The sequence below is a fragment of the Rhinopithecus roxellana genome, chromosome 5, assembly GCF_007565055.1.
Source record: "Rhinopithecus roxellana isolate Shanxi Qingling chromosome 5, ASM756505v1, whole genome shotgun sequence".
In the NCBI taxonomy this organism is placed as follows: domain Eukaryota; kingdom Metazoa; phylum Chordata; class Mammalia; order Primates; family Cercopithecidae; genus Rhinopithecus; species Rhinopithecus roxellana.
This window is the reverse complement of record NC_044553.1, coordinates 51,170,161-51,193,815: the sequence shown is the minus strand read 5'-3', so window position 1 is coordinate 51,193,815 and position 23,655 is coordinate 51,170,161. Positions and strand designations below refer to the sequence as shown.

At 39.3% G+C, this 23,655-nt stretch overlaps 1 protein-coding gene across 2 annotated transcripts in view; it reads left to right on the top strand.

Annotated features, from left to right (window-relative positions):
- The window catches only part of AKAP6 (A-kinase anchoring protein 6), a 653,085-nt gene that overhangs the window by 340,250 nt on the left and 289,180 nt on the right, over window positions 1-23,655 (top strand). For both annotated transcript variants that reach the window (XM_030931392.1, XM_030931393.1), the window contains 2 exons: window positions 154-405; window positions 10,343-12,112. In XM_030931392.1, coding sequence (XP_030787252.1) covers window positions 154-405; window positions 10,343-12,112 — 2,022 coding nt within the window. The remainder of the gene's footprint in view (window positions 1-153; window positions 406-10,342; window positions 12,113-23,655) is intronic.

Sequence of the window (23,655 nt, the reverse complement as noted above, 5' to 3'; positions counted from 1 at the left end):
GTATCTGAACTAAAACAAAGGCCCCAGGTATCCAGGGTGCTACGGTTGGCCCTGATAATTGGTGTTAGGTAAGAGTGAACTTTTCTACCACCCTCACCTCCCTTCAGGATAAGGCAAAGTAGTCCTCACATATTTTGCTTTTCTTTACTGCAGGACATTTGTGAAGATATTTCTGATCATGTTGAGCAAATCCATGCCCTCCTTGAAACAGAGTTCTCCTTAAAGCTGCTGTCTTACTCTGTCAACGTGATAGTGGACATCCACGCAGTGCAGCTCCTCTGGCACCAGCTTCGAGTCTCAGTGCTGGTTCTGCGGGAGCGCATTCTGCAAGGTCTGCAGGACGCCAATGGCAACTACACTAGGCAAACGGACATTCTGCAAGCTTTCTCTGAAGAGACAAAGGAGGTGAGTGTTTCCCTTGAAGTTAAGCAATGCATTGCCAGGTGTGACCATTTGAAAATGTTTTCAGTTTAGAGATATAGGATAGGAATTCTTTGTAGGTAAATAAGCAGGTCCTGATGGGCTTTGAATCCAGGCATAGTGACTAGAAGCTAGGGTACTTCCAATATGAATGGGGCTTTAGACCAGAGTTAGCTCATACCTGGTAATTTGTACACATGCCATTCATTGTTATTGATGCTAACCTGTCTTCCTTTTCCTCTTCAATTATTTAATAAATATATATTGAGTACTTATTATGTGTCAGACACTCAGTGCTAAGAATATAATAATGATCAAAACATGGTTTCTGTCTTCAAGTAGCTTTAAGTCTAGAGGAAAATGGAACCAAGTGAATAGACATTAAAGCCAAACTGATAAGTCTATAAGATGCCATTGGAGGACAGAGAAAAAAGCACCTAATCCAGACAGAGGAGGCTTTCCAGAAGAAATGACTCTACTGGAGACCTAAAGGAGAGACAGGAATAGACTGGTGAACAGAGGCAGAACATGTTTTAGGCAGAGGACATGGCATGATCAAATACCCAGAGATAAAAAGAGAATGGCAGGCCCAGAGAGCTACTAGTAGGACTGGAGCAAAAAGCCCAAGGAACCAGGAGGTGGGATTTGGGCTAATAGGTAAGCTGAGGTCAGATCATGAAGGTAAAGAGCTTTTTAAATTCATATTAAGAGATTTGGACTTTATTTTGAGGATAAAAGAAGTATTTGTTCAGTGAACTCCCATGATTCATGTTTTAGAAGAATCATTCCAGATACAGTGAATCAAATGGACATTTAGAGTATTATACAAAATATGTTTGATTTTTCTTATATTCAGTACCTGGAAGATTTTATTGTTACTCTTGATGAATAACTTAAGAATGAACCCTGTACATTTGAATCCAAGTGAACTCTCTCATTCTTAAATAAAGTAGGCATATATTTATAGAAAAAAAGTGTTTTTGCTTGCTAAGCAGGGGCTGTACATACACATATGGATACCATATATGGATGCATTGTATGTGGGGAGTGGTGGGTATGTGTTTGTGTGCGGGCATGTGTGTTTAGTCTTTTAGCTCTTAGTACCCAGTTTAGTGTTCTACTATTAGTTTGTGTAAAACATATATTCTAAAAGTTTATAAGGCACTTACATTAATATATGATATTAAAAGGCCTTATAATGAGTGTTGCATAATTCATTAATTTATTGACTTATTAATGTTACAGTACCTCCAACATTATCAACACAACCAAACAAATCTGTACCTATTCTCACAAACCATTTATTTTTGTTGATTTTTGTTTATTCAAAATAAAGGTTCTTGCTGTGGCAAACTCCCCGCAGGGCCTAGAAGTCCATAGGAATCAAAATTGACTAGGCTTACCTCTAACTTTAAGTCACAGTCTTTGTTTTCAGTTAGCTCTTCCTTTTACTGTGGCACCGGGGAGGTGATGTAAGCTTCAGTAGAGTAACCATAGCATGAATATGTGAGTTGTGTGTTAGTTCCCAGATGCCATCCCTCCCAAGCAGATCCCGAGAGGGTTCTCAACTGGGACTCTTGTGGTTATGGGAGACTACAAAGAATCTCAACTGACCAACTTTGCCCTAAATCTGATATCCATGACAGAATGTGCTAATGGAGATCAGAGATGAGGAAGGTTTGTCTAACCTCTAGAGAGATCTTTCTTTAGATACCTACCTGGCTTCTTCAAGTCTATACATTATTTTTGTCCCCTCTCCCCATTTGTTGTCCAACACCCAATGCTCTGTCCAGCATCCAATGCTGGTCAGTAATCAGATCTGCCTGCTTTCTACTACTAGAAGGAGATTAAAAATCATTGATTCAAATCATATATTTATTAAATCAATAAACATTTATTGATAATCAACTCTCTTGTAGGAGCTGGAGATATAGCAGTGTTCTTAAGGTTTATTGTTACTGTTATTATTGTTCTGTGGAATACATCCATCATACACTTCATTGAACTTGTATCATTCATGAAGTAGTAGCTCAAGAAATGATGAAGAGCCATGGAGGGTAATTGTTGCTGGCCACTGTTTTTACAACTGCGTTGTGAATTTACAATAAGTTGCATCTATTCTCACAACACGAACTCAGCAATTATGAATGGATTTGATTGGAAGCAGTTTAGTGCATTCTTATGTTTGAAGTCAGTCTTTAGTCCTGTTGTAGAGATTGAAGAAAATGTTGTATGAGGGGTAAAGGAACAGTAGATTTTCAGTTATCCACTTTGTGGATATGTTTCTATGAATTAAAGTTCTGCCTCTGTAACCATACTTCCCAAAACTGGATTTCTGATCTTTTATTTCTGTGTGTCTAGTGTGACTCTATGAGGACATTTAAAATACTGCTTAGTTTTATTTATTTCTACCAGCACACTGGAATTGTAAAACAAGAAGATAATTAGGATAACATTATCAACTTTCTCAGAATAAATTCAGCTATGAAAGATTTATAGAATGATGAGGGAAGTGGCAAAAACAAAACAAAACAAACAGACAAAAACCCAGTTTAGAAAGCACTGGTAAATTAGAATAGTGGATGTCCTTTCAGTGAAGGAGGATTCATTTTTCTCTTTCTGGAAGTTAGTTAAATTTCAGAGCCACATAAAAGAGTAAGTTTGAAACTCTGGAGAGTGGCAAGTTCCATCTTCTTCTCTTCTTGAAAAAACAATATATGAATTTTATTCTTTATTTAAATATGGAGCAGACTGTATCTAGTAAAAAAAAAATTGGCCAATACCTTATTAAAATAAAACCAGTCAATAACCAAACAACAAAGAACACTTTAAGGCAAAGCTCAAAACTGTTTAAAAAATATTTTCTGCAATTTTCTATATTCTAGACATTGTGACAAGCACTTTAAATTTGTTTCATTTAGGAAGGAAGGTAAGGGATTTAAAAGTAGTTACATTTTAGCCTGGCGCAGTGACTCATGCCTGTAATCCCAGCACTTTGGGAGGCCAAGACGGGAGGGTCACTTGAACTCAGGAGTTCGAGAGCATTCTGGCCAACATGGTGAAACCCTGTCTCTACTAAAAATACAAAAATTAGCCTGGCATGGTGGCGCATGCCTGTAGTCCCAGCTACTCGGGAAGCTGAGGTGGGAGAATTGCTTCAACCCGAGAGGCAGAGGTTGCAGTGAGCCGAGATCACGCCATCACACTCCAGTCTGGGCAACAGAGCAAGACTCCGTTTCAAAAAAAAAAAAAAAGGAGTTACATTTTATAGATGGAAAAACTGAATTTAAGAAGAGGTTAAGTGAATACTTCTATGTAACAGACCTGCACATCCTGCACATGTACCCCAGAACTAAAAATTAAAATTAAATTTTTTAAAAAGAGGTTAAGTGAATACTTAAGGATATAAATCTGGGCATAATTAACTAAAACAAAACCAAGTTTTAACTGATTTCTATTTTAATAATAATTATTGTTTCTTCCCTGCCTTTCTTCCTTAAATATTTATTGATTTCTTACTATGTATAAGACTCTGTGCATTCAAAGATGAATAACACATGTTAGAAATGACCTTCATAATTTTTTTGGTCATCACATAGTTCTAAGAGGTAGGCAGAGCAAGTGCTGTTAACCTCAATTTACAGGTATTATGATTGTATTCATCTTACAGATGAGAGGATTGAGGTCGAGAGAGGTGATGTCACACAGGTGATAGGAGTGGTAACTCTTAATAATATCAACACAATAGGAAACATTGATTGAGAACTTACCATGTGCTAGATGGTGTGGTAAGCACTTACCTAAATGATACTTACCTTCTCCATGGGGATGCATTGGTCCTTCTAGAGTGCTCACAACTTAGCACTTTGTGGATTCCTCCACTTATAATGAGCCGAATTGTATCAGGCCAAAGTATGTGCTATATTTTGAACTACGTGAGGGTTAATTCCAGATTATATTCATCTGTGTATCTCCCACAGCACCTAGTTCATATTGCTGTAAAAAAGTCTGATTAGTTGAATTGAATTAAATAATGCAGATAATCCCTGCTTTAGATGTGGAAGAGGGAGATATAATTTCAGTTTGATGAACTGGAAATTAATCATTGAGATTAATTATTTGATTCATAATTTCAGCATGTAGAAAATGGGAGTTCTCTTTAGAACTATTAATATAGTATAAATAAAAATATTGAAAGATTTTTGTATATTTTCTCCCCTTGCCTATGAGAAACAAACCTTTGTTGTACTTCACAGTTGCTTGTCATTACTTGCTCTTCTCAGTCCACTGCTGTTCTCTGGGATGCATTTGGAATCATAGAATCCCAACATGGTAGGGCTGAAAGGAATCTGAAAAAGTCTAGTCCATGTAGACTAACGTGTAAATTGACGGGCCTCTTACTAGAATGCCACAGCCCCCGCAGGTCTGAGGACTCAGGATCTCCACATCTCTAAGTTGTGAGTGTTAAATTTCATGTTCAGTTGGTGGCGAAACGTAGTTTTAAAAAAAGAAAGATCTAAGAAGGCATTTGGAACTAGGCTTCAGTTAATTTAATTATGGATAAGGAACAAAGCAAAATGTCTTGCTTCAAATTAGAAAAAAAAAGGAGGGGTGTTCTTTGCTATATATATATATTTATTTTTTCTTTTTTTTTTTTTGAGACCAAGTCTCGCTCTGTTGCCCAGGTTGGAGTGCAGTGGCATGATTTTGGCTCACCGCAACTTCTGCCTCCTAGGTTCAAGCGATTCTCCTGCCTCAGCCTCCCCAGTAGCTGAGATTACAGGCACATGCCACCATGCCCCACTAATTTTTTGTATTTTTAGTAGAGACAAGGTTTTGCCATGTTGCCCAGGTTAGTCTCGAACTCCAAGGCTCAACAGAACCACCTGCCTCATCTTCTCAAAGTGCTGGGATTACAGGTGTAAGCCAGTGTGCCTGGCCTACTTCATAACATGTTGAATGGAGGTGTATTTAAGTGGAGTGCATGGCTAGGCAGCTCTCACCCAGCTACATGTACTATACAATTATATGTGATATTTCTGAAATAAGGGCAGTAAAACCAACAGGCAACACCCCTAACTCCGTATCTTCCTGAGACTTTATTATGTACACACGTTAGAAAACTATGTGGGAAGATGATGTGGAAGGCAGCAATGGAACTAAAAACAGTAGTATTACTATGCAATATTTTCAGAGATAAAACTCATTCATCTGCTCTGAGAAACTTCAGAGATATTTCTTTTCTTACAATTGCCTCTGCACGGTGAAATACTATGTACTGTTTTTGTTTTTGTTTTTGTTTTTGTTTTTTTTCAGGGAGGGATATTTTTTCGCATTAAAAAATACAGTTTGAATAAAAAATAGTTACCCCCTGAGGGATAAAAGACTACAAATAGGGTGCAGTTTATATTGCTCGGGTGTTGCACCAAAATCTCACAAATCACCACTGAAGAACTTATTCATGTAACCAATCACCACCTGTTCCCCAATAACCTATGGAAATAAAAAAATTAAATAAAATAAAAAAGTTATTACCCCCCGAGTGACAATCACTCAACTGTCTCACCAGTTAAGATGGCATTTATTCACTAGTTGAGATGGTTGGCTGGACTGATATGGTGGGACAGGATGGGAGAGAGCTTCCTCTGAAGCATTAAGTGTTTTTGAGTATGGTGTTTTCTTTTCTAAACCAGGACCTGGCTAGAGATTCCTGAAGATTTAAGAAAAGGCAGCCATACTTTATTCTCTGAGATATATCCATTAAACAATATATTCATGTAATATATATATTGTAATTATATATATAATGTAATATATATATGTCCTATATATATATATTTTCAATATATTCGTGTAGCATCACTGATTGAGCATCTGTTATTCTTGAGCAAGACAGTATCCCTGGTCTTAAGGTGCTATGACCACCAGAATGGGGACTAAATGTATTTGCAAGACTGTCATATTCCCTGCTTGTCCAAAGGCAGGTGGCTGACACTTGAGTTTGGAGTCTAATTTTTACCTGGACCCTCAAATTTCTTTTTTTTTTTTTTTAATCTATCATATAAATGCTTTTCTTTAATCTCATATAAGTACTGCCGTGCAATAACCATGATAAATGTACTAGAAAATCATGTTGCAAATTTCAACTATTAATTTAAATAGGTTTTATGGGATAGTTTTGGAATTTAACCATCATTTTATAATACTATTTCTATAAAAGAATAAGTTCTGAGTAATGAAAAATCAAAAGATTAAAGAAAATACAACCTGCTTTTGAACTGGGAATCTCACTATTATGCTTTTAAAAATTGCATAAAGTATAACTTTTGTTTGGCTGACTGATTCCTAGTTCAGTTATGAAGCACAAAAGTTATACAATTCCATTTAGGTAATTTTTGTTGAGATTGGCAGTTAATATTGATTTCTTATTTTGTGCAGTATAATTTAGTATTAGCAATAACTTTCATCTTGAAACTTTCCTCCTCAATATACTTCATTTTTAAAATAATAACGTCATAAGAGTGAACATTCATTGAGCACTCATCCATGTACTAGACTTCTATCTTACATATATTACCTCCTTTAAGCCTCTGAACACCCCTATGGCGTGGCTTATCATTTCCTTTTTATAGATGAAGGAAATAAAGCTGAGCAACATCAAGCTACTGGCTCATGGTCACATAACTAATTAGTGCTAGAGCCAGAATTTGAAACTTGGGCTTTTAATTATTGGGGTTAACTAAAACTACATAATCAGAGAAAGAAATTATAGGAAGGCATAGAGAGACATTCTAAAATGTCATCATTCATTCATTCAACAAATGTGCATACTCTGTGCAGATCACTATGCTAGGTGCTATGGGTACCCTGGTGAGACAACCATTTTCTGTATGATTTATACTCTCCTGGTACTTACAAACTAGTGGAAAAAGCAAATTGATCAGATAATCACAATAGTATTTATTTATAAATTGAGATAAATGCTTAAAGAGAAAGCAGGGCTTACAATAAAAGATTCTGACTTACATGTGAATCTGGAATCTTGAAAAAGTGAAACTTAAGCTGAAATCTGAGTGATAAGGAAGAGTCAACTAGTTAAGGGGTATAGGCTGGAAGCTTTCCAGGCAGAGCAAACAGCATGTGCCAAGGCCCTGAGGTAGGAGAGAACATGGTATTTTCAGAAAGTGAAAGGAGGACAGTATGGCTGAGTGTGGCCAGTGAGGGGAGAATAGCATAAGAAAGGCCTCTTTGGGTCTGGCCTGGAAAGGGTTTTGGTTGTGTTTTAAAAATAGTTATCTATGATATCGTTTATTTCTGTTTTCAGTCGTATACTTGGGAGATCTTCAAATATTAAAGCAATATATCTTTGCATTTAAGTGTGTCATTTTTTGCTTTTACTATTTTTAATTGACACATAACAACTGTACATATTTATAGGGTACAGTGTAATATTTTGATACATGTACACAATGCAATGATCAAATCAGGGAAATTAACATACCCATCACTTCAAACATTTATCGTGTCTTCATGTTGGGAACATTCAAAATCCACTCTTCTAGCTATTTGAAAATGTAGAATAAATTGCTTTTAATTACAGTCATCTGACCCTGCTACAGAAACCAGAACTTATTCCTCCTATCTAGCCGTAATTGTGTATCCATTAACTAGCCTCTTGCTATCCCCACCCCCTACCTTTCCCAACCTCTAGTAACTGCTATTCTGCTTTCTGCTTCTCTGAGTTCAACTTTTTTAGCTTCCACATATGAGTGAGAACATGTGGTATTCGTCTTTCTGTGCCTTGCTTATTTAACTTAACATAATGTCCTTGAAGCTCATACATGTTGTCAAAAATGACAGGATTTCCTTCTTTTCAAAGGCAAAATAGTATTCCATTGTGGATATGTGCCATCGTTCACCTGTTGGTGGACACCGAGGTTGAGTCCATATCTTGGCTATCATGAATAACACTGTAATAAACATGGGAGTTCAGGTATCTCTTTGACATGCTGATTTCCTTTTCTTTGGATATATACTCAGTAGTGGGAATGGTAGTTCAAATTTTAGGTTGTTTGAGGAAAGGTTTGGATTTTGAACTTAACAGCAACACGATGCTTCTAAAGGACTTGAAACAAATAACTAACAGATTTGCAATTTGTAAAGGTTACTCTGGTGGCAGTGTGGAAAACAAATTGGAGGTGGGGGCCTGCCAGTTTAAAGTAATATCTAATGGCCAAAATACAGACTTTGGGGACAGCTTTCATCCAGGGCCAGTGTCATCTTTTGGTCCAAGCTACTCTTTTTTTTTTTTTTTTTTTAAGGCGGAGTCTCGCTCTGTCGCCCGGGCTGGAGTGCAGTGGCCGGATCTCAGCTCACTGCAAGCTCTGCCTCCCGGATTTACGCCATCTCCTGCCTCAGCCTCCCGAGTAGCTGGGACTGCAGGCGCCCGCCACCTCGCCCGGCTAGTTTTTGTATTTTTTAGTAGAGACGAGGTTTCACTGTGTTAGCTACTCTTATGTAAGACAGGGACAATAGTACAGTCTCCAGAAGAAAAATTTAAGAATTAAATGAAAAAGTAATTGTAGTAATCAACCATCATCATTTATAGATGAGGACTCTGAGGCTTAGAAAAGTTAAATAAGGCTTTTCATCTGTTTATCTAGATGTTATGGAATGAGAGTGAGCAGAGTAGGAGACAAAGGCAGGGTGAAGGTCTGAAGGGAGAGAACATTCCAAAAACAAAACAAACAAATGAGCAGTAAAACCAGATGTAAGATCCTGGAGAAGCCAGATCTTGGGAAAACCTGGCTGAGAGGATCACAGAGTCCAACCGCCACATGGGTTCCAGCTTCAGTTGGCTCACTGCAGTTCTTCCTCCAGAAAAAAAGGAGATCTGGGGATGTAACAACCCTTCACTTTTCAGTTATCTTTTTTCATTTCCTAAGGGGGCTAGGTTAGATCAGGCTGTTATTTAGCCAGTAGGCATAATAGGATAGTTCCTGGGGCTCTTCTACCCCAAACAATGCATCAGTAAAAATCTTCCCATTTGTTGTATGAAATCAGAAACTGCAATAGTAATGAGACAAAAGCCTTAATTACAGAATTAAAGATTTAACAAATTAAAAATAGTTAATTGTAATGCTGTTTTTTTTTTTTAGTGCGAGGGAGTTTTAAATCAGATCAGGCTATCCAGAATTATGAATAGTAAGAAATATGGGCACTTAATAGCTCAAATACACCAGTGGGGGTAGGACTTGGGGAGAAAAACGTGCAGAGGGAGGAGATAAGGCTATCTCTAATGATAAAGTTTGGACATTCATTAATTTTCTCCTTCAAAAGGGTGGGGCCAAACAGAAACTGGTCTCGAACTGTTACGTATTTGCAAATTCAGTAGTTTACCTTCCTTCGATTCATCAACATATATTTAAAACACTGGCTTATTATAATTAATCATTCTACTTAAAAATATTCATTGAGCATCTACCATGAGTTAGCCACTGTGGTAGTTACTGGAATGATAGCAAAAAGCAAAACACATTCGTGGAGATTTTACTTTTACATTATTTTGATCCCAGAAATTGTATTACTTAAGGCTTTGTTTATGAAATTCTTATTAAATGAATAATATATTATTTTTAAGTTGAAAATTAAGGCAAGAATGGATACTTTTGGCTTGATCTTGACATTTCTATTAAGGCTGTATGCTCCAGATTAGTGAAGAATCTTCAGGTGTTTAAGAAGAAGACACTATATAAAGCAATGTGGTAATTGATTAATATCTGTTTGTGTATGTCAAATCGGAAGCAATAGAGACCAATACATTTGACCTTTATAGTGCCCTGTACTGAAATTTCATTTAAATAGCAGCTGATGTTGTAACTCATGTTGCATTTACTGAAACCATTGCTGTTGTCTGTTTCAGGGCCGACTTGATTCTCTTACAGAAGTGGATGACTCAGGACAATTAACTATCAAATGTTCTCAAAATTACTTGTCTCTGGATTGTGGCATTACTGCATTCGAACTGTCTGACTACAGTCCAAGTGAGGATTTGCTCAGTGGGCTAGGTGACATGACCTCTAGCCAAGTCAAAACCAAACCCTTTGACTCTTGGAGCTACAGTGAGATGGAAAAGGAGTTTCCTGAGCTTATCCGAAGTGTTGGGTTACTTACGGTAGCTGCTGACTCTATCTCTACCAATGGCAGTGAAGCGCTTACTGAGGAGGTATCTCAAGTATCTCTCTCAGTAGACGACAAAGGTGGATGTGAGGAAGACAATGCTTCTGCAGTCGAAGAGCAACCAGACTTAACACCGGGAGTGTCATCATCTTCAGGAGAAGCTCTGACAAATGCTGTCCAGCCCTCCTCTGAGACTGTGAAGCAAGAATCCAGTTCCTCCTCCCATCTTGGTGCAAAGAATCAGCAGCCTGTTCCTTGTGAAAATGCAACCCCCAAGCGAACCATCAGAGATTGCTTTAATTATAATGAGGACTCTCCCACGCAGCCCACATTGCCAAAAAGAGGACTTTTTCTTAAAGAGGAAACTTTTAAGAATGATCTGAAAGGCAATGATGGAAAGAAGCAAATGACTGATCTAAAGCCTGAGATGAGCAGAAGCACCCCTTCGCTAGTAGATCCTCCTGACAGATCCAAACTTTGCCTGGTGTTGCAGTCTTCCTACCCTAACAGCCCTTCTGCTGCCAGCCAGTCTTATGAGTGTTTGCACAAGGTGGGAGATGGGAATCTTGAAAACACAGTCAAATTTCACATTAAAGAAATTTCTTCCAGCCTGGGAAGGCTTAACGACTGCTATAAAGAGAAATCTCGACTTAAAAAGCCACATAAGACTTCAGAAGAGGTGCCTCCATGCCGAACACCTAAACGGGGGACTGGTTCAGGCAAACAAGCTAAAAATACAGGGAGCTCAGCAGTGCCAAATGGAGAGCTTTCTTGTACTTCCAAGGCCATAGAGGGCCCACAAACAAATTCTGCTTCCACATCCTCACTTGAGCCTTGTAATCAGAGAAATTGGAATGCCAAATTACTATTGCAGTCAGAAACATCCAGTTCACCACCTTTTACTCAGAGCAGTGAATCCTCTGTTGGCTCAGACAACATCATGTCTCCGGTGCCACTTCTTTCAAAACACAAAAGCAAAAAAGGTCATGCCTCCTCTCCAAGTCACGTCACTAGGAATGGTCAGGTTGTGGAGGCCTGGTATGGCTCTGATGAATACCTAGCACTGCCCTCTCATCTTAAGCAGACAGAAGTATTGGCTTTGAAGTTGGAAAACCTAACAAAGCTTCTGCCTCAGAAACCCAGAGGAGAAACCATCCAGAATATTGATGACTGGGAACTGTCTGAAATGAATTCAGATTCTGAGATCTATCCAACCTATCATGTCAAAAAGAAGCATACAAGGCTAGGCAGGGTGTCTCCAAGCTCATCTAGTGACGTAGCCTCTTCACTAGGGGAGAGCATTGAATCTGGGCCCCTGAGTGACATTCTTTCTGATGAGGAGTCCAATATGCCTCTCTCTGGCATGAAAAAGTATGCTGATGAGAAGTCAGAAAGAGCTTCATCCTCTGAGAAAAATGAGAGCCATTCTGCCACTAAATCAGCTTTAATTCAGAAACTGATGCAAGATATTCGGCACCAAGACAACTATGAAGCCATATGGGAAAAAATAGAGGTAAAGTGGTTTTCTTAATATGAATGATTTCTCACTTGAGTTTTGGAAGTAATGCTGGGAGAAGGTCACACTCTCTACACTCTATTATAAAATGTATGGCTATTTTTGATAAATCTGATTCCCCAAAGAAAGAAAAGAAAAAGCACAATGATCATTGCACGTGACAAAGAGTATGAATCACTAGGAACTGCCCTTGTCAATACATTAGCTTGATGTGCTCCTGCATGGTATAGAATTCTCTGTTGATATTGTTCAAGTCTATCATGTCTACTGATGAATGCTGGAATCCCTTGGATCTAATACAAAATTAAATAGAACAATAACTATGCACACACAGGTAGTTCAGGAATATATGCATAGACTATTCCAGTTACCCCAGAGTGATTTTATTCATTTCTTCTGACTCCAGAATACGTTCCACATCTCCAATGTCAACTTCTTGTAAAAATAGACCAGATATTTCTAATTTATTAGGGATCATTTTTTTCTTTACTCTTCCTCCTCTTTGAGAACTCTGGCTAATAACCATATTACCTATACCATGTACCACCCATGGACTCTGGGATGTGAAGTTGACATTTTGGCTAAATCTGTAATTTTGAACAAATTGCTAGATATGACGAAATGTTTGAGGACAGACTTATCAAAATTCTCAGGACTGACAGCTTGGGCAATGTAGGGAGACCCCATTTCTATATTAGCGAGGAGTGGTAGCACACACCTGTAGTCCTAGCTACTCAGGAGGCTGAGGCAGGAGGATTGCTTGAGCCGAGGAGGTTAAGACTGCAGTGAGTTGTGGTCATGCCACTGTACTCCAACCTGGGCAACAGAGTGAGACCCTATCTCAAAAAAAAAAAAAAAAAAAAAAAAAAAATCTCAGGACTGAGCTCCATAGTACAAGTAATTATTTGACCTTTTAAGAAGCATCTGGGCAAAGAGATTCACTGTGATTACTGTGGTAATGGCCCTTTCCTCAGGAGGCCATTGGAAGTAGATCCAGTTGACTTGATAATTATTAATGGTTTCTTGTTTGATGACCTATAAATGGCCACGCCTGGCTACATATAATTTGTATATGACTTTATGGTATGCAAAGCTCTCCCACATGCCTTTTTTTTTTTTTTTTTTTCTGTCTGAGCAGTTTCGCTCTTGTCGCCCAGGCTGGAGTGGAATGGCACCATCTCAGCTCACTGCAACCTCCACCTCCCAGGTTGGAGAGATTATCCTGCCTCAGCCTCTCTTGTAGCTGGGATTATAGGTGCCCACTACCATGCCCAGTTAATTTTTGTATTTTTAGTAGAGATGGGGTTTTGCCATGTTGGCCAGCCTAGTCTTGAACTCCTGACCTCAGGTGATCCGCCAACCTTGGCATCCCAAATTGCTGGGATTACAGGCATGAGCCACTGCGTGTGGCCCATACATTTTTTTTTTTTTTCACTTGATTTTCACGGCTGTCCTGTGAAGGAGGCAGGCCATGCCAGATTATTCTCCCTTACAGAGATGGAAACAGGCTCCATGAGCTTAAGTGATTTTTCCCAAGCTAAAATAGAGAGAGAGAGAGAGAGAGAGAGAGAGAGAGAGAGAGAGAGAGGTAGAAGATAGAGACAGACAGAAAGACAAAGATAGACAGAGACTGACAGACAGACAGGCAGAGACAGAGACAAACCAGACAGACCTTTTGTGTGGGAAGCTGAGACGCAAACCCATGTCTTCTGATTCTTAGTCCAGTTTTCTTCTATAGTATCATGTTGCCTCCCTGAAAGGGGTTGTAGTTTCTCCTTCACCAGGAAACTGTAAGGTAGGGGAGAAGAAAGTTCAGGACCCATTCAGATTGGATAGAGAACATTGATGTAACTGCCATGGGCACTCCTCCTAGTTTTTTTTTTTTTTTTTCTTTTTTTCTTTTTTTACATCCATTCATTGTTGAACACTACTCTGAGACCAGCATTGTGCTAGACACTGGGTAAAGGTGTAGTGCATGTGGATAGAATAACCTGGAGGAAGAAAATGAAGGTTTATAAACAAAGAGGAAAAAGTTAACAAATATATAGCAGTAATAACATATTAATCATCATTAACATATATCAAGTATTCATGTATCTAATCCTCACAACAACCCTGATATTAACCTTATTTTATGACTGAGGAGACAGGCTGAGAGAGACCATGCAGTCTGCTCCAGAGCCCATACCATTAACTACATGCCCTCATTCCTCTCCGTGAAGAAGTTTTCAGTAGGTACTGGATATAAAATCTGTGGTATTGTAGAGAAGTAATCATATCAGTGGAGCTAGAATTTGCCTGGGCAGTTCTTGTGAAGTACTAAACCTTAAGTGGAGCTTTGAAGGATGTGCAGGATTCAGACAGATAAAGGAGAAGGAAGGTGGCGTTTCAGGCAGGAGGAGCATAAACTAAAGCACAGAGGTAGAAATGGGAATGAGCATAGATGGGGTACAAAGAGAGCTGTCCTGATTGGAAGGTTTGTCATCAGAGATCAGTGAAAGTTGCCATACCTATAGTAGGTATGGAAAATCCCTGAAGGCCACACCAAGGCAATTAGAATTTGTTCACCAGGCATCCACAGCAACTTCTCTGAAAGGGACTGACAGTAGTAACTAATACTTCTTAAGCTCTTATTTTGTGTTTGGCTCTGTACTAAGTAGTTTACATGCCTTACTCTACTTAAGTCCTAGAAGGGAGGATTTTTTCAGATGAAGAAACTAAGGCAGAATGTGATTCAGAAACTTGCTCAAGTCCTCACAGCTAGTAAGTACAAAGCCAGGATTTGAACCCATAGCCAGCATTCTTAAAGCAGTGTAGGCCCTGGTCTCTAATAGTCTTTCCAGAAAGGTTAATTGGTAATAACAGAAAGATGGTCCTGGCAGCCATGGCGGTGACCAGGGCAGAGATGTTGGCCTGTGGCAGCCAACCGGAGGAACTGCTGTGATGTGGGTCAGGCAAGAGGAAGGGAGGGGAGTGTTGAGAAAGTGAATGAGTCCAGAAAACGGGTTCTAGACCTTGCTAGAAAGAATTCAGGAGCCATTTAGTGATCAAAGCCTGGTGTGGCCCACAGCTTGGCATGTTCCATTCTGAGCCTTGTTTCATCTTTTGTAAGAAGAGATGTTTTAACCAGATGATGACTGTGATACCAACTTCCAATCTGATTCCACAGTTCTACAAAAATGCAGCCAGGTTTTCAGCATCTGGAGACTGGTGTGTCTTTAATAGAATGAAACATTTGGATGAGTAGCTGGTTTGAAGTAGAGGTGGTGCAGGTAACTTTTGAAAAACTGTGCATAGATAGTATATGATGAAACTTTTAAGAAGAAATGGTTTATAGGCAGTTGAAAATTCCATACTGGAGTTGAGATATGAGGGAAGGGCTAAAAGAAGATCAAGTTCCTTCCTCAGGCCAGCCTCCCTTACTACATCAGATGAGGGCAGCTGCCAACTTCCAGGTCAACTGACCTTGGCTGTCACTCTCTAGCTTTGCTCTCCTCCTTATAGTGACCCAGAGAACCTATTCGGCTTGCAAAATATAATGACAGGATATTACTTAACATCTTATTTATACAAGGCATCTACTAGGCATTTTACCTATAATAACTCTCCCATAAAGTTGTTATAACAACCCTCTAAGGTTTTTAATCCTAAATTAACCACTTCTCTCCTGCTCCATTCTGGTCCTAGCCCCCATCACCTCCTTCCTAGATTACTGCAGTAGCCTCCTAACTGGTCTCTCTGCTTCTATTCTCCCACTACAGTCTATTTCCAACAGAGTAGCCTGAGTGATCCTTTTAAAAGATAAATCAGATTGTGTCATCCCTCTGCTCAAAACTTCACAATAGAGGGTTGCCATTGTATTCAGAGGTCCTACATGGACTGTGACCCTGATTTCCTCTCTGACATCCTTTCCAACTACTTTTCCTCATGCTCACTACGCTCCCTTTCCTAGAACGTACTTGGCATGCTTCTTGCCATTAGGACCACTGTCAGCTGCTTTTGTCTACATCCTCTCCAGCAGATGCCCTCATTTATAATTCCTTCACCTGTTCCAAGTCTCTGCTAAAATATTACCTTCTCAGAGAAGACTACCCTGACCATCTTAGAAAAGACATAACCCAGCTGGGCACCATGGCTCATGCCTATAATCCCAGCACTTTGGGAGGCTGAGTTGGGCAGATCACTTGAGGTCAGGAGTTTGAGACCAGCCTGGCCAACATGGTGAAACCCCATGTCTACTAAAAATTCAAAAATTAGCCAGGTGTGATGGTGTGCATCTGTAATCCCAGCTATTCGGGAGGCTGAGGCAGGATAATCACTTGAACCCAGGAGGTGGAGGTTGCAGTGAGCTGGCAGTGTGCCACGGCATGCCTGTCTGGGTGACAGAGCAAGACTCGGTCTCAGAAAAAGAACAAAACCAAACAAACAAACAAACAAACAAAAAAACAGGTGTAACCTGACCTTTTCTTTCTTTTACAGATCTCACCACATTCTGTAATTTTTTTTTTTTTTTTTAAGATGGAGTCACACTCTGTCGCCAGGGCTGGAGTGCAAGTGGCGCAATCTCAGCTCACTGCAAGCTCTGCCTCCTGGGTTCACGCCATTCTGCTGTCTCAGCCTCCTGAGGTAGCTGGGGCTACAGGCACCCGCCACCTCGCCCAGCTAATTTTTTGTATTTTTTTTTTTTTAGTAGAGATGGGGTTTTAGCATGTGAGCTAGGATGGTCTCGATCTCCTGACCTTGTGATCTGCCTGCTTCAGCCTCCCCAATTGCTGGGATTACAGGTGTGAGCCACCACGCCCAGCCTACATTCTGTAATTTTATATAATTTTCTAATGTAGTATATTTATTATTTTTGGTCTGTCTCCCTCTGTTAGAATGGGAACTCTGTGAGGGCAGGAATATTTATCTGTTTAGTTTGTTAATGAATCTCATGTACCTAGAACAATGCCTGGTGTACAGTAAGTGCTCGGTAAAAACTATTGAATGAACGAATCCCTATTTTAGAGCAGAGGAAACTGAATTTAGAAAGTTGAACGAACAATTTTTCCTATGCAGCACAGCTAATAAGTCACAGAGCCAGGCTTCAGGCCACCATCTGCTTTACCCCTCGCACAACATAAAGACTTGAGAATACATGGATTCCTTCAAAGAAGGAGGCTAGATGGAGAAAAGCAGAGGGACTGATGACTGAGATTCAAGTTGTAGCCCAGTTATGAGACAGGATCAAGGAAGAGATCCAGTTGTGGGGATCAGAAGGGACAGGAAGAATTACTGGGTATTAAATACATGGAGAGAGAGAAAGAGATACTAAATAAAATGGACATGAGCTTTGTTATTTGCAAAAGATAGATCAAGTAGAATAAAGACTAAGGGGAAAAAAACCCAACAACCTTTAGATTTGTCTGAAATAATTAATGAAGACCTTAGGAAAAAAACAGACTTAACGAAGGAATGAAAGTCATAGGTGATTAAGAAGTAAAAAACAACCATTCCTAATATTTCCAGGAATTGGATTGAAAACACAATATGAGACAAAGGGCAATAGTTGAAAGCAAAGTCAAAAGTTTCTTTTTAAAACAGTTGAAGCTTATTTGAAGGCAGAAGTGGCAAGAGAGGTTAAAGTAGCTGGAAAGAGTATGTAAATATGGAAGCACTGAGAAAGAAGGGAGGGTATGTGGAACTCATCGGGAGAATTACAGCCTGATATCAAGAATGATAAAATAGTGAAAAATATATCCTGCTTCTAATCCCACTTCTGTCAGATGGAGAGTAGAGTCCATAAACTCGTCATGCCAAAGTGCTCCACTCTGTCTTCTCTGAATCACACAGAAGAGAAGGCAGGAGGCACATAGAAGCCCAGTAGCCGCAAGAGAGTGTGGGGCTCTGATAGAATCTCCAGTAGGTTCCTGTCCGTCCCCACCCCTCACATTTGTATCTTTCTTATAATAGGCTAATTTTGTAAAACAAAAGATTTTTTTCTTTCTTTCTTTTCTTTTCTTTTTTTTTTTTTTTTTGAGATGCAGTCTTGCTTTGCCACCTAGGTTGGAATGCAGTGGCACGATCTCGGCTCACTGCAAACTCCGCCTCCTGGGTTTCCTGGGTTCAAGCCATTCTACTGCCTCAGCCTCCCCAGTAGCTGGGATTACAGGCACCCGCTACCACGCCCAGCTAATTTTTGTATTTTTTTAGTAGAGACAGGGTTTCACCACGTTGGCCAGACTGGTCTCGAACTCCTGACCTTGTGATCCACTCACCTTGGCTTCCCAAAGTGCTAGGATTACAGGCGTGAGCCACTGAGCCCGGCCAAGATTTATTCTTTGGGAAAATCGATTTTTGGATAATGTATTCTAGCATGGTTTTAAATCATAGACATTTAAAAATAGTAAATCTCCCCCTCATCCTTATCACTCCATCTTGAATTCTCACTTCACCATATGTGATCACTATTGTTTTTAGTACTTATATATTTTTAAGAAGGCCTTTACATATATAAGCCAACGAAAACAAAATTTAAGGCAATATTTTTAAAACTGGGGAATCAGTTGCAACCATTCCCTCTCCACAAATAAAAACTCCTAGTAAACTCTGAGTTCCCAAGGGATGGTCTGTTCCCAGTCTTTTTCTAAGGGTTGAGGGGATTTTGCTTAACTCTGGCTGATTTACCCAGAACCCACTGTGTGAATAAATTACTAGAGCATCTTAGGTCTGAGTGCTCAACACCTATGGGAACTTCTCAAGGCCTAAAATTCAAAGTGAGAAGCTAAGTCAAGTAATGGAAACAGATACATTTGTTCTGATACATTCAAGAAATAGAATAAAAGAGATAAAAGTGAAGAATATATCTGGAACAGATGAAATCAAACAGAACAGTGAAAAATTAACTTAGCATGATACCTGGACATATGTGGTATAAGTTCATAGGGACTGGCAAACTATGGCCTGTGAGCCAAATGTGGCCTAGTACCTGCTTTTTAAAATAATGTTTTATTGGAACTCAGCCATGGTGTTTGTCTGTGGCTGCTTTTGTGTTACAGTGGTAGAGTTGAATAATTGTGACAGAGACCATATGGCCTAAAAAGATTAAAGATTTACTCTCTTGCCTTTTACAGAACAAATTTGCTGACCCCTGCTCTTGAGTAAGGAAGAAGAGAGGGAGGTAATTTCTGACCAGCATATACTGTGTGCCAGGATCTGAAGTAGATTCTTTCATTTAATTTATATAATAAGCATGTGGAAGAGCTGTTATTGGTCTCATTTTACAGATGAGGACTCCAGGCTTAAATGCAAATGACTTGCTCAGGGTCATAATGCTGCGAAGTGTGAGAGCTGGTATTCCAGCTGGGATGCCAAGCTAACTTAGTTTTCTCCATGAGATATAATCAAATGCCAGGGAATTTAGACAGTAATCACATATGAAAATAAAATTATTTATGAAGCCCACAAACCACTACTAGATTAGTAAATAAACAGTGTGACTTCTTCCTCATAACCTGAAGAGAAATGAACTGGTTGGTAAGTAGCCACTTGTATAAGGTAGGTAATTATTGATGCTGGGTTAATAGCTGTATAATTCCTAGGGGAGCTGGCAGAAGGCAGCGCAGGGTATGCCATCTCAGTGAAGCATTTCAGGAGATCGGTCCTTTGGGATATAGTGCACGGTCCACTTCTCACATTTTGGGCTTTCTGCTGCCATTAAATTCTCAAAACTTGTCCTGGAGGATAGAACTTTGTCAAGTTGGACTCTGATACAGAATTGATGGATGCATGACGTAGCTGAGCCTGTTTGTCCACAAGAGATGTAAATGTCTTTAAATGCCAAATTAGGGCATCTTGATTATAGTTCAATGACTTAGCTGTTGTATATTGTCCTAGAGACATCTATAACCTAATTTAACAGACTTCTTTGGTGCCAGTTAAGGATGTCCTTGCACATAAGTTATTTTGGACTCATGGCAGCAAATATTTAGCTGAGTTCTTCCTCTTTGTAACTAGACTATAAAATTGCAATCAAGTATGCTCCCAGTTTTGTGGTAGCAGCACAAAGGCGGCTACCATTGCTCTTGCTAGAGATGGAGCTGTAAAGTGGTGGTTAGTACCTGTGTAATATGAAGGTAGAGAAGTTTTTCCCCGTGATTAACTTGCCACTCATTTTTACCTTTCTTTTCCAAGAGATAGAATGGGTCCAGAGGGACCCATCCTAGTGTCCATACTGATGATAGCAGCCATTAAAAAGTATCATGTCCTTCTGAGTTTTCTTTATTGTGGTAAAAATATATATAACAAAATGTGCTATCTTAACCATTTTTTAAGTGTACAGTTTAGTAGTGTTAGGAATATTTACATGGTTGTAAAACAGATCTCCAGACTTTTTCATCTTGCAAACCTGAAACTCTATACCCATGAAATAACAACTCCCCTTTCCCTCTCCCTACTGTCCTCTGGTAACCACCATTCTACTTTCTATCTCCATAATTTTGATTATTCTAAGTACCTCATCTAAGTGGAATCATATAGTATTTGTCCTTTTGTTACTGGCTTGTTTCAGTTAGCATGTCCTCAAGGTTCATCCATGTTGTAGCATGTGACAGGATTTCTTTCCTTTTTAGGGCTAATATTCCATTATATGTCTATTCAACATTTTGTTTATCCATTCATCTGTCGGTGGACAATCTGGGTTGCTTCCACCTCTTGGCTATTGTGAATAATGCCACTATGAACATGAGTGTACAATTACCTCTTCCAGATCCTACTTTCAGTTATTTTGGGTATATACCCAAAAACTGGATTGCTGGATCATTTTTTTTTTTAGGATCATATATATTTTTTGAGGAATCTGCATGCTGTTTTTCAAAGTAGTTGCACCGTTTTACAATCCCACCAACAGAGTACAGACTTCCAGTTTCCCCACATCCTTGCCAATACTTGTTACTTTCTAGGTTTTTAAAAACAAGAATAGTAGCCATCCTAAGGGGTGTGAGGTGATATATCATTGTGATTTTGATTTCCACTTCTCTGAATAATGATGTTCAGCATCCTTCCATATGCTTGTTGGCTATTTGTATATCATCTTTGGAGAAATGTCAAGGCCATTACCCATATTTTAATAGCGTTGAGTTTTGTTGTTCAGTTGTAGGAGTTTGTTATATATTCTTTTTTTGTTTTCTTAATTGAGACAGGGTCTTGCTCTGTTGCCTAGCCTGGAGTGTGGTGGCGTGATCACAACTCACTGCGGCCTTGACCTCCCAGGCTCAATTGATCCACCTGCCTGAGCCTCCTGAGTGCTGGGACTACAGGCATGCGCCACCACACCTGGATAATTTTTGCATTTTTTGTAGAGACAGGGTTTTACTCTGTTTCCCAGGCTGGTCTCAAACTCCTGGGCTCAAGCAGTCCACCTGCCTCAACCTCCCAAAGTGCTGGGATTACAGGCACGAGCCCCCACACCTAGCCCATTCTGACTATTAACACCTTATTATATGTATGATTTGCAAATTATTTTCTCCCATTCTGTAGCCTTTTTACTCTATTGGTGGTGTCCTTTGATGCATCAAATTTTTAAGTATGATGTAGTTTATCTATTTTTGCTTTTGTTGCCTGTGGTTTTGGTGCCATAACAGAGAAACCATGGCCAAGCCCAATATCATGAAGTTTTTCCTCAATGTTTTCTTCTAGGAGTTTTTTCATTTTGGGTCTTATGTTTAGGTCTTTGAGTTCTCTCTCTCTCTCTTTTTTTTTAAAATTTCAATGTAGTTACCACCCACATTGTAAGGGTCTCACTCCGGGCTTTCTTTTAGGATAGGACACAGCTACAAGGCTAAGGCCAAGTCATCTTCTGGAATTCGTCTTGAAAAAAAAGTACTTTGAGAGTCTTTTTTGTTGTTGTTGTTGGTTTGTTTTTGTTTTTTGAGGCAGGGTCTCACTCTGTCATCTAGGCTAGAGTGTGGTGGCGTGATGATAGTTCACGTCAAGTCTCGACCTCCTGGAGCTCCGTTGATCTACCCACCTCAGCCTACCCAGTAGCTGGAATTACAGGTGCACACCATCATGCCAGGATAATTTTCATATTAATTTTTGTAATTTTTGTAGAGACAGCATTTTACCATGTTGCCCGGGCTGGTGTCGAACTCCTTGGCTCAAGCCATCCTCCATCTTGGCCTCCTAAAGTGCTGAGATTATGGACAGGAGCCACCACTTGGCCCGTTTTAACCTACTCTTTTAAAAAAAAAAGTACTGTCTAGCCATTATTTACTTGATTTGAGATACAAATAAGTCCCATTTGAAACACAGCTGTATCCTTTTTTATTCACCCACAGAGTAACTTGCAATCACAATTCTGCTATAAATTCAATTATCACTTGCCTTTGATATTTCTTTTATACCCACCACGCACCAGTTTTCCTAGTGTTGATGGAGTAGTAGTGTGCTCTATACTACTTGGATGTTGATAATGATCTCTTATGAGTATCCTTATCAGGAAGCATCTTGAGGTTATAGAATTCCACTTTTCTTCACTGGCATTCCATTTTGCCTGTGCCTTTCCCTTATGCTAACTTTTTCATTCACAGTTGCTAGTCCTCCTCTTGTCTCTGTATTCTCTCTCTTCCTTATATCTTGTCTCTGATTGCTTTTCTTTACTTATCTTCTGGGTCTAGTTTTCACTCTCTGTCACCCTTTTTTTTTTAATTGAGAGTATCTTCTACTTTCTTCCTCTAGTATTGTCCTAGAGATTTTCAGACTCCAAATATGATGGCACTATGAGTTGTCTCTTCATTATCATTCCAACTTGAGCCCTTGATCTTTTCAGTGTATTTCTTAGTCTTTAAAACATGTATCCAAAAAGTCAAGGAATTGTTTAGATGCAAGAATAAAGAGAATTAGGATTTAGTTAAATATCAAGGAAAAAGTCAGATTCTTAAAGAATTGGATAGGTTAGTTTTGTAATTAAAATGAGAAGATTCAAGAATCCTAAAGGATCACAGATTGAACATGAGTTCAATTCTGCATTCCAGCTCACAAGAAGGGGAAATGGAGGGCAGCCACCTTTCTTCTTATGGGTATGACTTGGAAGTTGCACATGCCACTTTCACTCACATCCCACTGGCCCACTTTGTCACATAGCATTACCTGACCTCAAAGGCGTTTTGGAAATTAGCCTCTAAGCTATGAATATTGGCAGGAAGATGTCTCTTAAACTAACTACTAGTTAGAAATAAATTTGTTAGAGGAAGGGGAATGTGAAGTTAGAAAGAATAGGGCCAAAATATGAGGGACTTTGAATTCCAAGTGTTTGCATAGCATAGACACAAAATCAATACTAATGAATGCATGAGCAAATGAGTATTTAAGAGAATGAGTAAGTGAACGTATCATTGAGTTTGAACTTTATTCTCTAGATCAGGGCTACAAACTAAAATTAAGAGGCCAGGAAGATAGTATAAATGAATCCTACAGCCAGCTGTAAATGGGAGTGATGGGACTGAATCAACTGGAAGATACGTGACATGTCTGAAGGGCAGCACTACTCAGCTCCAGCTGAT